Source organism: Lipotes vexillifer, unplaced genomic scaffold (assembly GCF_000442215.2).
Source record: "Lipotes vexillifer unplaced genomic scaffold, Lipotes_vexillifer_v1.1 scaffold564, whole genome shotgun sequence".
In the NCBI taxonomy this organism is placed as follows: domain Eukaryota; kingdom Metazoa; phylum Chordata; class Mammalia; order Artiodactyla; family Lipotidae; genus Lipotes; species Lipotes vexillifer.
The window spans coordinates 2,441,152-2,456,390 of record NW_006787829.1 but is presented as its reverse complement, the minus strand read 5'-3'; the positions used below and the strand labels follow the sequence as shown (position 1 = coordinate 2,456,390).

At 34.9% G+C, this 15,239-nt stretch overlaps 1 protein-coding gene across 1 annotated transcript in view; it reads left to right on the top strand.

Moving 5' to 3' along the window:
• The window catches only part of DOK6 (docking protein 6), a 416,940-nt gene that overhangs the window by 152,762 nt on the left and 248,939 nt on the right, over positions 1-15,239 (top strand). The window contains exon 3 of the mRNA XM_007460866.1: positions 14,219-14,333. Coding sequence (XP_007460928.1) covers positions 14,219-14,333 — 115 coding nt within the window. The remainder of the gene's footprint in view (positions 1-14,218; positions 14,334-15,239) is intronic.

Sequence of the window (15,239 nt, the reverse complement as noted above, 5' to 3'; positions counted from 1 at the left end):
TCTTTCCCTCTCTGAGACAGCGGTGGAACACCAAGACATTCTCAAGCTTCGAATCTCTTTCTCTCCTACGACCAGCTGGAGAAAAAGCTCCCGTGACTAGGTCAGGTGACCTGGAGTATCTCTGTGTTGTGATGTAACTCTAGTGCATACTATTTAAATTTTTGTTTATCTGCATTTGGGAAGGGATGTTTTTGGTCTGGCAAAAGTGAGAGTATCCCCTTTCCCTCATAGCCTGTAGGAGGTATACACAAGATAGGTATTGTATTTGAAGCAAAACATGATGCAACTCTGACAGTTCAGGCATGGGGTTTAATTGAATTAATTGCTAACTCAACACCCACCCATTTGTAACTCACTTCTTCCATTCCCATCTTCAATATAGAGACTGAAAGAGCTAGATGATCACTTTTTACACTTCCTGCAATTATGGAGATACATTTCTGGCCAATGAGATAAAAATGTTAAGCCTACTAAAAGGTTAGAAAGGAATTTATATTTTCTGATATGACCAGTAATGTCCCTTATTCCCTTTTTCTACATTGAAAACATGATAGCTGGAAATGCAGCAGACATTTTGTGCCCTGAGGAGATGAGCTTGAGAGAAATGCTGGCGAAAACAGGTGCTGAGGTAGGTCTTTAATAAAAGGGAAGTGGTCTAAAGAGAACTTTTGAAAAGTGGGGAATGTCTGTATTTGGGCCTAATATGATCAAACTGCTAAACTAACACCAATAACTGCCTACCTCTAAGTTATTATGTGAGGAAAAAAAAATCTTGCTTAAATCAGTGGCCAGCAAACTTTTATCTGTAAAGGGCCAGATAGTAAAAATTTTAGGCTTTGCAGATCCTAAGGTCTCTGTTGCAACTCTTCAACTCTGCCCTTGTAGACAATACGTAAACAGCCGCAGACAATACGTAAACAAATGGCTGTGTTCCAATAAAACTTTATTTACAAAATTTATTTAAATTTGGTCCACAGGCCATAGTTTGCCTACCACAGATTTCAATCACTGATATTTGAGTTTTCTATTACTTAAAGCTATGCATTTTTAAATCTAAATAAAAAGGTATAAATAATCCTGGATATCCTGTCTAGATGCTGAAAGTATATATAGGTAAACAAGCTAAACATGATTCGCAGTTAAGTCATGGATCTCACCTAGAGTTGGTCTCATAAGCATAGGGAAGTAACCAGAGTCTCTTATAGCTTTCTTATATATATACTCTTTGGAATTGATATACATTAATGATCATACGAATACTCTTTCCACTCTGTGTCCTTTACTAGCAAAACATAATTGTGCCCATTAGTTACTATGTTAGGAGTCACTACATACTAAGCCATAGAGAGCTGAGCTGAAGACTAATTCAGAGCACTGAAAAGTTGTAATAGCCATATAATTGTTAGTAGCAGTTGACCTGCTAGAATTTCACACATCATTCAGTTGACTTTTCTTTAGGAAGTGGATTTTCCTCCCTCCCTCCCTCCTTCCCTTCCTTCCTTCCTCCGTCCCCCCCTCCCTCTCTTCCTTCCTTCTTTCCTCTTTCTTTTTCTGGTGTGATAGAAGGCAGATGCAAAGGTTGATTTAATCATTATTGCTAAGTTAATGGATGCTATCATCATTCATCTCTATAATATTTGATTAATCTATTTTATTCCCATTTCTTAATCCCATTCATCTCTCCGCTTCCATAATCATTATAATGATTTTGATGGGAAACTTTATGTGAATCTTATAAATGTATACTGTTGATTTATTGAGCATGTCCTGCTTTGTTAATTCACTTAAGTAATATTGTATTACAACTTACTAAGTTTATTTTTAATTCATGCTGCATTATGACTTTTAGACCTATTTGCATTTCTGTGTCTCCATTTTGCCAGTTGCTTCTGTTACATGATACCCCATAGTTTGCATCCATTATATTTTACTTTTCCATTTTCCTAGTGATAGAAACTGGATTGCCAGCAACTTCTCAGTACCTCAAACAATGAAGTAATTAAGATTTTTGTTCTGTGTCTTTATGCCCCAATGTGAGAAATTTTCTGGCATATATAAAAACAATAAGATCGTTGCGTGAAGGATATGTGAGTACTTAAGTATGTACAACCAGATGACTTTTCAGAAAGCAGCTCCACTCTACACGTCCGCAGGGCACCTGAGGGTTCCGTATGCTCACATTCTTATTGATACTTTCCATTAGTCATTAATTTTCCAAATCTGATGGGTGTAAAGTGATATTCATTTGCGTTTTAACATACAGTTTTCTATTACCAATGAATTTGAGAAATTCTTCCTATGCACAATTGCTTTCTGAGTTTATTCTTCCATGAATTCTTTGATCATATCATTAGTCCATATCATACTGGGGTCCGTTTATTTTTCTGGCTGTTTTATAAGGTTTTCTTGTCTATTCTAAACACTAGTCTTCAATTTTAGATGTTGTAAATCATTTCTTACCTCTGTCCATTCACTTTGTGGAGTCCTGCATTAAACAGAAATCTATTTTTTTTAATACTTAGGGACTCAGTTATCACTAATCCATTTGTTAAATGAGTTATCCTCTCAATTATTGTGGTGGCATAGATCTTATACTCACACATATATGTTTTTCTCTGATTACTCTGTACTGTCTGCTTGTTTGTTCTTGTACCACTAACATGCCACTTGTCTTAAATAACCACTGATCACACGATGTTGTGGCATTTGTTAGGAACATTGTTCCCCAAACACACTCAGTTCTTACTTTCTAGAGTTACCTTAGCAGTTTATCTAAGAACATGGAATATGCTTTTTACTTAGCTCCTCTTTTAAGGTTTAAAATTTTCTCCAACGAAATCCCTAGGTATGTTACAGTTTTTCTTGTTATTGTGAAGGTATTATTTTTTCTAGTTAATATTTGCTAGTGTAGAGAAGTCCTGCTGATTTTTTGTGTTGACCGTATTTGACAGTATTGTTGAATACTTTTGTTGTTTTAATAATTTATTTTTCTATTAATGCTGCTAGCATTTACATGTCAGTGATCATATTATCTACAAATACTGATTGTTCTATCTTCTCCTTTCTTAGCCTTTTTCTTAACTTCTTGTCTAGGACCTATGTTACACTGAGGCACTGAACAGAGAGTATCCTTGCCAAGTTTCCAGTAATAAAGGGACTGTGTCTAGTACTTGTGCATGAAGTAAAATAAACTTTAAAGAAATAAACTTTAAAGAAAATTCCTTTCTATACTTGATATATTGAGGGGTTTTTTTTCTCATAAAAGGTGTTGAACTTTATCAATTATATTATTTTTTTAATCTGCTGAGGTAACCATGTGATTTTTCTCATGCCCTCTATCAATTTTGAGACCTATGTTTAGACACTTTCTGATGTTAACCATACTTTAGGTGACTCAAAATAAATACAGATATATTCTTTGCTTTTTAAGAAACTAATATCTTACTAGAGAAACGGGGCTATATACAAATTTTTCATCATTTTCTTTCTGTCATTTTACCTTCATTCAAGACTACTGACTTTAAAACACAAATTGGGCTGTTCATTTTCAAATAGTACTGTATAATCGTATTAGTTTCCCAGGCTGGCCTAACAAACTATCACAAATTTGGCTTAAAATCGCAGAAGTTTATTCTCTCCCAGTTCTGGGGGCTAGAGGTCAGGAATCAAGGTGTCGGCTGGTATGCATCCCTTCAGAACCTCTAGGGGAGCATTCTTCCTTGCCTTTTCCAGCCTCTGGTAGCTCCAGGAACCCCTTCACTTGCGGCAGCATTGCTTCCGCCTCTGCCCTCACACTCACGTGACCGTGTCCTCTGTGTCCTGCCTCAAAGCTCCCTCTGCTCTTCTAAGGACGCTGGTCATTGGCTGTGGGGCCCACACTGAATCCAGGGTGATCTCCTTTCAAGGTCCTTCGCTTAATTACAGCTACAAAGACCCTTTTCCAAAATAAGGTCCCATTCACAGGTTCTGGGGTTTAGGACTTGGGCATGTCTTTTAGTGGGCTGCTATTCAACCATTACTGTAATTAAAAGATTTAAAATTGTGCATCTAGTAAGTAAAGTCCTAGAAGTTGTAGGGTCTCTGTTAGTATCTGTGTAGCAAAGCTGTGCCTCTCAGAGTGAGAATGATGCTAGGGCTGACTGAGCTGTTTCATGCCTTTTTGTTCTTAAGTTAGTGAAACATATTATTAGACACTAAATTTACACATGTTGAGAGAGAGACAGAGAGAGAGGGAGGGAGAGAAGAGGAGAGAAAGACGTATATACATTTCCTATTTTAGTGCTTATTTTTCCTTTGTACTAACGTTCTGCATTTCTTAGCCCTGAAAATAGATTATCTTTTTTGTTTTTTATAATAGACAACCTCAAAATATTTTGGAGTAATAAGGTAATGAGTTTTTCTGGGATTCCTTTCATCATCCCTACCATTTGGGTCTCTTTGGTAGTTGAATTCTCCTTCCTATAAGAACTTCTCAATTAGCCATTATTTGCCATTATTAAATAGCATGAATTTCAGAGCAATAGCTATTGCATAAGTTGGTGCAAAGATCACTAGTGTGAGAAGCAGGAGGCATGGGCCCGATCCTGGTCATCACCGTAACTGTAGGACGGCCACCCAGACAGGGACAGCAGTTTCCCATTGTGAAATGAGGGAAGCTTAGCTCTCTGTTTTATAAGTCAGAATGTTTTTGGCTGAAAATAACAGAAACCCCAATTCAAACAACTTAAAGAAGAGCATTTTCACGTATTACAGCACAATGTCCAGAAAAAGAAAATGGCTTCAGGGTTTGGTTCATTCTTGGTTCCGCTTAAGAATGAAAATTAAGGACCTGGGTTCGTTTTTTTTCTTTCCTATCTCTGCTCTGCCATCCTTAGAGTTGCCTTCACCTTCAATCTAGTAGAATAATAACTGTAGCATCTCTGAATTATGACATCCAGACAGGACAACATCCACTGGAGAAGGGGGCTAGTTTTATCTGGAGGTTCCCTCCAGATAAGAAAACATTTGTCAGAAGACTTCTGTTCACAAGTCATTGGTTATATTTAGGTCATGTTCTCGCTCTTAGACTAAAATCACAAGCAAGGAGGCTGTGACCCTAGGAGTAACAAGTTCTACCATGATACTAGGGGTGAGAGATGCCTACCAGGGCACTTGGGCTGCATGATGTAGGGGTGCATAACTGAAAAACATCAGACTCTGTTATGAATGAAGGAACTGGAACTGGAAGCTGAGTAGACAGCCAATGGTGACTACTATAGTTCATTTTAATTCTAATGTAATTTTATCCATAATTGTTTTTTTCTAGAAGATGCATTTCATAATGTAGTTTAATATTTGAGAGACCTTAAGTCTTTCAAAGATTTAAAAGACTGAACTTGTAATTATTGATTATGAGCATGTTGGGATTGTCAAATAGTAAGCATGGGAGGTCTGTATCAGAGTACATGATATCTGTCACAAGGAGCTTAAAAAATGAATTATATTGAGTTTTTCAATGGTACACATTCATATTATTCAGTGACAGGAGACAAATGTAAGGAAACAGCTGTTGGAAAATTGATATAAATTACATTGAAAGGAAGCAATTATAAAATTTCTGTGCAAATATTATGACCAGAATATTGAAGTATACAATATAGAGGATAACACCAATATTTAAATTAACATTATGAAAACTTAGGGCTCAAGCTTTCAAAAGAGATTGATATGTATTAATTGTAATAATTTAAAACTTCAGTGAAACTTGCACCTTTTTTTCTTACTGGAAAATCAATATTCTCTATCCTAATAAAGTGAATTTTATTAAACTAGCTCCTAAAAATGTCTGTTCTCAAAAATCAAAACTCTGACTTAATTAGAACCATAGAAGATTAGTAAAATGTCAGGATTGAGAAGAATTATTAGTAACATTCATAAGAAAGAGGAGTGCAACTTATTTTCAAATTCATTTAAATGTACTTGAACAAATCTGAAAGTTAATGTCTTTTACTTTTCAAAATAAGATTAGGTTTAAAGAAAGAAACTGAGTGCCTAAATAGGCAGTATCTGATCTCAATGGTCATGACAGTAAATTAATAAGACACTTTAAAACAAAAAATAATTTCAGTAAGTGTGCTTTTTTCAACTTTTTATCTGTGTACTAAATAGTGAAAATTAATTTTATACTTGTGAGTAAGATCTGCATTGAATGCTAATATTTAGTTTAATTTGCACAGTTATGGCTAAGGGGAAAGGTATATAACATAAAAAGTATGATGATTTTTAAATTGTGCAATGAACCTTAATTTGTTTATTCTAACTGTTGCTAGTATGCAAATAAAATCCCTCTGAAAAACTTGGGCTTAATTGGAAAAAATATCACTATGTCCTTCAACCCATATCAGATTCTTCCTGAAAGTTCTACCAAACTAAGTCATGGTAGAGCAAGTAAAATCTAGTTAACCATTTTGATGTACAAGTGAAGCAGCTTCTCTGATGTTTGTTCTTTTTTATATTAATTGTTATTGGAGTATAGCTGCTATACAATGTTGTGTTAGCTCCTGCTGTACAGCAAGGAGAATCAGCTATACGTATACATATATACACTATTTTTTTGGATTTCCTTCCCATTTAGGTTACCACAGAGCATTGAGTAGAGTTCCCTGTGCTATACAGTAGGTTCTCGTTAGTTATCTATTTTATACATAGTAGTGTATATATGTCAGTCCCATTCTCTCAATTCATCCCACCACCACCCCTTCCCCCTTGGTAGCCATATGTTTGTTCTCTATGTCTGTGTCTCTATTTCTGCTTTGCAAATAAGATTATCTATACCATTTTTCTAGATTACACATATATGCCTTAATATACAGTATTTGTTTTTCTCTTTCTGACTTATTTCATAATTTATACATAGAAGTATGCCCTCCCTTTCAGAACATGTAGCCCAACGCAGCTGTATGTTATCCTCTTCTTTATCTTTAGTCTTTTCTTCTCTCATCAAATATGAAAGAAATAATCACTTAACAGATGCTTACTGGTCTTCACTGTGAAAAGCATATAGTCAAAATGCAAAAAAAAAAAATCCTATGTTGAAGTCTAGTTATGTAAAGAATTAATAAATAAATGACATGAATTAGTAAAGGAAAACTCAATAATTTACTTACTGAGTCCAGTGTAAGAACACAACCAGGTTTCCTAATGAGTCAAGGAGCCATCCAAATTCAGATCAAGCTGTCAAGGTCTTGAGAAACATCCCACCCCTCCATCACCAACAGGGATAAGTTATTAACCATGCATGAGTCATTCAGGAGAGACTAAGGGAGGCTTGCCATTGGTCTTGATGAATGATTGTGAGCTTGACAGGAAGATGAAGGAACCGGGAACCCCAAGAAGATTATTCTGTGAAAGACTACATAACCTTTCAATAGCATGTTTCTATTCAGGAAAATTGAAAGATTTTGTATATGGCTGGAACCTAACTTGTGTTCAAAGTTGGTGTAGAGAAAGATGAGATTAGATGTACAAGTAGGAACTGAATCATTAAAGTTGTCAAGTCCTTGCTAAGGAGTGAGAACTTAATTTTGAGGTGTTATTAAATGGTTTTAAGGCCATGAGGGGCAGCATCAAATGTTTGGATTAACAATATTAGTCTACGATCAGTGTGAACAGGATAATGGAAGATGAAGAGTATGACAGCTGACGGAAAAATAATGGAAATATTTAAGATGAGAAAGAGTGAGAGTCTGGATGAGTAGTGAAGTTGTGGAAGGGAAGGAGTAAGAGAGCTCATGAAGTAGACTTTGACAGAGTTTTATGACAGAGCAGGTGTTGTGGGCCTGGGACAAAGCTATATTTGGAGCAGTGGATCTCAGAGTGGCCCATGAAGACAACACACTTTCCATCATAGTACTAATATATTACTTGTCATTTTCACTTTGTTTTGGTGCAAAGGCAATAATAGGTAAAACTGCAGCACAAATCAAGGCAATGGCTCCAAACAATAGTAGTAGTTATTGTATTCTTTTTTAAAAGATAAAATTTGTATATATTTAAGGTGTACAACATGCTGCTTTGGTATACATATACATAGTAAAGTGATGACTAGAGTCAAGCTAATTCACATATCCATCTCCTCACATAGTTAACCTTGTGTGTGTGTGTGTGTGTGTGTGTGTGTGTGTGTGTGTGTGGTGAGAGCACCTGAAATCTGGTCACAATACAATGCATAATACAATATAATATTATTAACTGTAGTCATCATGTTGTACGTTAGATCTCTAGACTTAACACCCTACATACCTGCAACTAGGTATCCTTTCACCAATATTTCTGCACTTTCCACACCATTAACTACTATTCTGCTCTGCTTCCATGTATTCAACTTTTTTAGATTCCACAAGTGAGACCATACAGTGTTTTACTTTCTCTGTCTGGCTTATTTCACTTAGCATAGTGTCCTCCAAGTTCATGTGTGATGTCACAAATGGCCAGATCTCTTTCTTTTAGCGCTGAATAATATTCATATTTTATATGTTATATGTATATCACAGTTTATTCATTGACAGACACTTACATTGTTTCCATATCTTGGCTATTGTGGATAATGCAGCAATGAACATGGGATCGCAGATATCTCTTTGATGTACTGATGTCATTTCCTTTGGGTATATGCCCAGAAGAGGGATTGATGGATCATGTGGTAGTTCTATTTTTAATTTTTGAGGAACATCCATACTGTTTTCCATAGTGGCTGTACCAGTTTAGATTTCCACTACCAGTGTACCAATGGCTCCCTTTGCTCTACATCCTCTCCAACACTTATCTTTTAACTTTTTGATAACAGCCCTCCTAACAGGTATGAGGTGATATCTCCTTATGGTTTTGATTTGCATTTCCCTAATGATTAGTGATGTTGGACACCTTTTTCATGTTGGTTGGCCATTTGTGTGTCTTCTTTGGAAAAACATCTATTAGGTCCTTTGCCTGTGTTTTAGTTAGGTTATTTGGTTTTGTTTTGTTTTTAGCTATTAAGTATTGTACATGTATTCCCTATATGTTTGGGATATTAATCTTTTTTTTTTAAGATGTTGGGGGTAGGAGTTTATTAATTAATTAATTTATTTTTGCTGTGTTGGGTCTTCATTTCTGTGTGAGGGCTTTCTCTAGTTCTGGCCAGCAGGGGCCACTCTTCATCGCTTTGTACGGGCCTCTCATTATCTCAGCCTCTCTTGTTGCGGAGCACAGGCTCCAGACGCACAGGCTCAGTAGTTGTGGCTCACGGGCTTAGTTGCTCCGCGGCATGTGGGATCTTCCCAGACCAGGGCTTGAACCCATGTCCCCTGCATTGGCAGGCAGATTCTCAACTACCGCGCCACCAGGGAAGCCCTGGGATATTAATCTTTTATCAAATATATGGTTTATGAATATTTTCTCCCAGTCTGTAGGTTGCCTTTTCATTTCATTGATTGCTTCCTTTGCTGTGCAGAAACTTTTTAAAAAACGGAAGTAGATGAGTTACTTCCAAACGCTGGCCTTTTATGAGGCCAGCATCACCTTGATACCAAAGGCAAGCAAAGACAAAGAAACCACAAGAAAAGAAAGGTCAATATCTCTGATGAACATAGATGCAAAAATCCACAATAAAATACTAGCAAACTGAATTCAACAGCACATCAAAAAGATTATACATAACAACAAAGTGGGATTTATCCCTGGGATGCAAAGTTGGTTTAACATATGCACATCAATCAATGCAATACTAGACATTAAAAAATGAAAGGTAAAAAACACATGATCATCTCAATGGCTGCAGAAAAAGTATTTGACAAAGTCAAAAATCCATTCATAATTTTCAAAAAAACCCTCTTAACGAAATAGGTACAGAAGGAAATTTCCTCAACAAAATAAAGCCCATTTATGAAAGGCCCACAACTAACATCATAATCAATGGAGGAAAACTGAAAGCTTTTACTCTAAGATCTGGTAAAGACAAGGATGCCAACTCTCACCACTTCTATTCAAAATAGTACTGGAAGTAATAGAAAGAGCAATAAGATAAGAAAGAGAAATAAAAGGCATCAAAATCAGAAAGGAAGAAGTAAAATTATTGCTTTTTGCAGATGACATGATCCTATATGTGGAAAACCTAAAGACTCCATAAAAAATGTTAGAACTAATAAATGAATTCAGTAAAGCTGTAGGATAAAAAGTCAACATACAAAAATCAGTTGCATTTTTTTATACCAGTGATGATATCTCCAAAAAGGAAATCAAGAAGACAATCCCATTTACAATAGTATCAAAAAAATGAAATACTTAAGAATAAATTTAACTAAGGAGGTAAAAGAGCTGTACACTGAAAACTATTAGTCACTGATGAAAATAAATTGAAGCAGGTGTAAATAGAAATATCCTGTGTTCATAGACTGGAAGAATTAATATTGTTAAAATATCGATACTTCCCAAAGCATTATACAATATTCATTCCATCACTATCAAAATTCCAAAGGCATTTTTCACAGAATTAGAAAAAACAATTCTAAAATTTGTATCAAACCACAGAAGTCCCTGAACAGCCAAAGCAATCTTGAGAAAGCTTTAGGCATCACACTTCCTCATTTAAAATTATATTACAAAGCTTTAGTAATCAAAACAGTATGACAATGGCATAGAAGTAGACAAAGATACCAGTGGAACAGAATAGAGAGCCCAGAAATAATATATATATATTTCATCAACTAATTTTCAACAAGAGTGCCAAGGAGAGACAATGGGAAAGGGATAGTGTCATCAATAATTGTTGCTGGGAAACCTGGATATGCATATGCAAAAGAATGAAATTGGAACCTTCTCTTACACCGTACACAAAAATCAACTCAAAATGGATTAAAGACTTAAATGTAAGACCCGAAACAATAAAATTCCTAGGAAAACACATAGGGGAAAATCTCCTTGACATTGGTTTTGACAATTATTTTTTTGGATATGACACCAAAGTCTTAAGCAAAGCAGTAAAAATAAATGGGACTAAAGTCATTGTATTCTTTACCATCATATATTCACCCAAATAAGCAAATGAACAAACAAAACATATTTCAATTGTATTTTCATTTTACTTAGGAATCATATTGATGAAACAATAAAAATAACTATTAAATCTAGACCTTTAAGTACATCTTTTTAATACTGTATGTGAAAAAATGGTAAGAACCCATAAAACACATCTGCTACATACTGACATGAAATGATTATCTCCAGGGGGAGCACTTGTGTGATTCTTGAAATTACAAGCAACCTGGCAAAAATTCTTTTCACAGAACACCTATTTTAATGGAAGTGTGACTGACAGAAAAAATATGGTTATTCAGACTTGGGTATTTCTCAGACATTTTCTCAAAAATGAACTAAGTGAGCCTGTCTTCAAAGAAAACAATTGACAGTATTTATTAACAAAGCTAAATTTTAAGTTTTCAGATGAAAATTAAAATTTGGGCATCTACTGTGTCTGCATTCTTGAGCTTAACAACTTCTCTAAACTTACAGACATTTTTTTGTGGAAACCAAGGGTGATATTGATGAATTTTTTATATTGATAATGAAATATGTTGACATTTATAAGATCTTCATAACTCAGTGAACCAGTGTTTTACCCATAATCAGTCAAAGGTGAAAAGAGACCTATGGATTTTAATGCAACAGTGTAAAATGTGTATTACACCATGTCAGACCCCCCATGGTAATAACCTTTAAAAGAAATATGTCAACTTTGGAGATAGAATTGAAGAATATCTACAGTTGGCTGAAAATGCTCTTAAACTGTTCTTCCCTTTTGCAACTTCATGTCTGTGTGAGGACTTATTTTCTGTATATACTTAATCAAAACCATGTATCTGAATTCAGAAGCAGAAATGAGTATCAAGCTGTCTTCTCTTAAGCCAGACATTGAGTTTTGCAAAAATGTAAAAACGTTAACACTCTTTGCCTATTTAAGAAATTTTTTAAAATTTTAAAATAGTATTTGTGTTATCATAAAATGGTTTATTAGTTTTAAACACATTAATAAATAAATTTTGAATACAAGTACTAATATTTCTTATTGTGATCATTAATAGATATAAGCCACATGAACAAAATAGGGCAGGAGAGTAAGGTTGTAAGCTGTCTATATACTTTTTTAACTTATGCTTTAAAATCCAGGTTTCTTGTAACATTGGTTGGTACAGGTGACCAATCCACAAATTGGTTGCAGAAAAAAAATTGAAGCAGGTATAAATAGAAATATTGGTTGCAGAAAAAAATTGAAGCAGGTATTTTGCTTTCTGGCATCTCTTCAGTGTGTTAGTGCACACACTGAAGTGGGTGGCATCACACTGTTGATCAACAAAAGCCTTGCACTGTTGTGGAAACCAGTGTAACAATATCTGCTTGAAGAGGTTCTCTGCATTTCTAAATGTAAATTTTACAGAAGAGCAAGCACTTTGTTTGAACTGCATCATCTGTCAGATTGCCTAAGTCACTAAAGTTAGATCTCTAGTGCTTGCTGCATATTGCTAGGGTATTTATTAATTTGTTCTGTTGATTTTTTGCTATGAGGTGACAAAAAAAGATGTAATCCACAATATCTGTTCCAATATTCTTTTATATTTGTAAATAAACATATTTGGAAAGACCTTTGAGCAGAATAGTAAATGTTTTTATGATATTGTTTGGTACAACTAGATATTCTAATGTACATAGCAGCATATCACTTTATGCTCACCTGACATAAATTGCATCAGTTCTTAAGAAACACATAATCTTCATTGCTTTTAGTCTCTATTTAATTTTGATAAGATCATTTGTTTATTTAAAATTAATAATACTTGAAAATTATATCTCTTTTTAAAAGATCTTTAACTTACTATGTTAGAAAAAAATTTGGCTTAAATATTGAGTCAGTTATCAAATCATTTAAAAATTCAAGAATTTATCATTGAGAACATGCTTTAATGTACTTTAAATATAATATACAAATCATTGTTCCAAAAAAATATTCTCATCTGTCTTCCCAGAGTATTAGACCTCAAACATTGTAAGATATTAGTGTCTAATTATTCTTTACTGGAAGAGAAAATGAGTATTTCCAAATAGGTAGGTAGGTAGGTAGGTAGGTAGATAGATAGATAGATAGATAGATAGATAGATATAGTATATGTATAATTCAGAAATGAATACATATAGGTGTTTATATATATGCATATATATGAAGCAAATCATTTTTAGTTTATTTAACTTAAAATCACTTATCTTACCCATTTTAAGTTTGCATGTTAATCTTAAATGAAATAATGACAAGGAGAGAGAAGAAAGCAAATATGAAGAAAAGATATATTAAAGTGAATTTTCCTGCAATGTAGAATGTAGACAGTAGACTGTAAATTCATTGTGACAGAGAACAAAAGGGCCCCTATGGACAGCCTACACAGCAACACTGAGTGATAAGCATGTTATTTTATGAGGCTAGAAGTCTAGATCACTACAGGTTTTAAAAGGAAATATGACAAAAAACATAAAGCTCTTTAACAAGTAGCCACATAGTTTTATTTTACAGATATTATGTGTCGTCAGTACAATTTTTAGCTATGAATTGGTCATTTAAACTATTTTTATACTAGTATATCCTAATCAGCATCAGAGGTATCATCTTCACAAATGGAGGAGCAAAATTTTTTAAATATATAAGTATATCTGTTTATCTTTTTTCACTTAGAACACTAGTTAGTGATTGATAGTGCTTCTAGGATGGCATTGTGAATCATAAATGGAATTAAATCATTTCCCTTCATTTTCAGTTAAAATGTGTGATAAAGTGAAAGCACTGAACATTGATCAAGTCAAAACTGGTACCCTTGTTAAAGACAAGGTAAATACCCAGTTTCTGCCCACTCTAGCCATCCTCTCCCACCTATGGTTAGGGAGGACTGAGAAACACTTGTTAAACTCACAGTCCAGAGGCACAGGCTCGCTAAAGACTGAGACCCAATGACAGGACTGTGGAACACGTCCCTTCGCCCACACCTGACCACCACATGACTAAAGGCCTATTTACAGCAGTTCCTTTTATCCAGTACATCATACCTGGCTACCAAGTAAAATAGCCATTGGAAAGTGGCTTAAGACAGTAATAACTGATCATTTTGTGTAAGCACTGATATATAGCATGTACTGTACACTAAGTTAAAAATATTTTTCTTTCAAGGTAACTGAACTGCACAACATCAAAAACATAACCAGGCTGCCTCGAGAGACAAAGAAGCATGCAGTGGCAATTATCTTTCATGATGAAACGTCAAAGACATTTGCCTGTGAGTCAGGTAAGCAATTATAGCCTTGTCTCCAGCTTGAAGGTATGGAATTGCTTCTGAGACAATAGCCCAGATAGATTAAGATCTACCACTGAATAGGATGGCTTATTGTGATGAGAATGTGCTGTGCAAGGCTTTAGTAAGAAGCTCAGTGTATCTATTTCTACAGCTGTTTTGGGTGCTTGTTTATTACGTGTCCAGCTTTTGCTCCCAGGTGGTCTGAGGACTCTTGAGGTTTTCCTTTCAAGCTCGGAGAATTAACTAAACAATGCCGGTGAGAAGCTGTTAGGGCAAAGCTCGTGCTGTGTGTTCTGGTCCTTGCTGAGTGTGTAGCTGGAGGCAGTTGGTAGCACAACAGTGCTGCTGTGCAGGAGTGTGGCACGGCACAGCCGCGGTCCCCAAACATTTCAAAACAGAACTTTGAGTGATTGGTTGCCTTCATGGATTCTCAGTATTACAATGAAATACCTTTCAGATTGAACTTTAGTATCCCAGTTCATAAAACACTCTGGCATTACTGAGTCACAAGGCAGGTTATTGTTGGAACTTGCAGTGTTTTTGATTTTGGAATCCCTGTGCTGTGTAATATATTAGTTGGCTTATTATAGTTTTTTAAGATTTTGCTCAGGGAAATGGTGTATTCATTTTATAATGCATGGAAACAAAAAGGACTAAGGGTTTGAAAGACGTGAATTTCAAATACTAGATGAGTCTTTAGGAGATTTGTTGAGTAATTTTTAAAAGGGAGTAAAGTTTCTGTATTTATGGTTAAAGTTTATAGGTATATTTACTACCGGGTTATGTTATTCAAAAACATAAAGTCACTTTGCCTAAATAAATTGCTCATACCTCCTCACCTACACTTATCTTAGCTTTGCTCAATTGAATTAGAATGTATCAAAGTGTTCCTCTTTC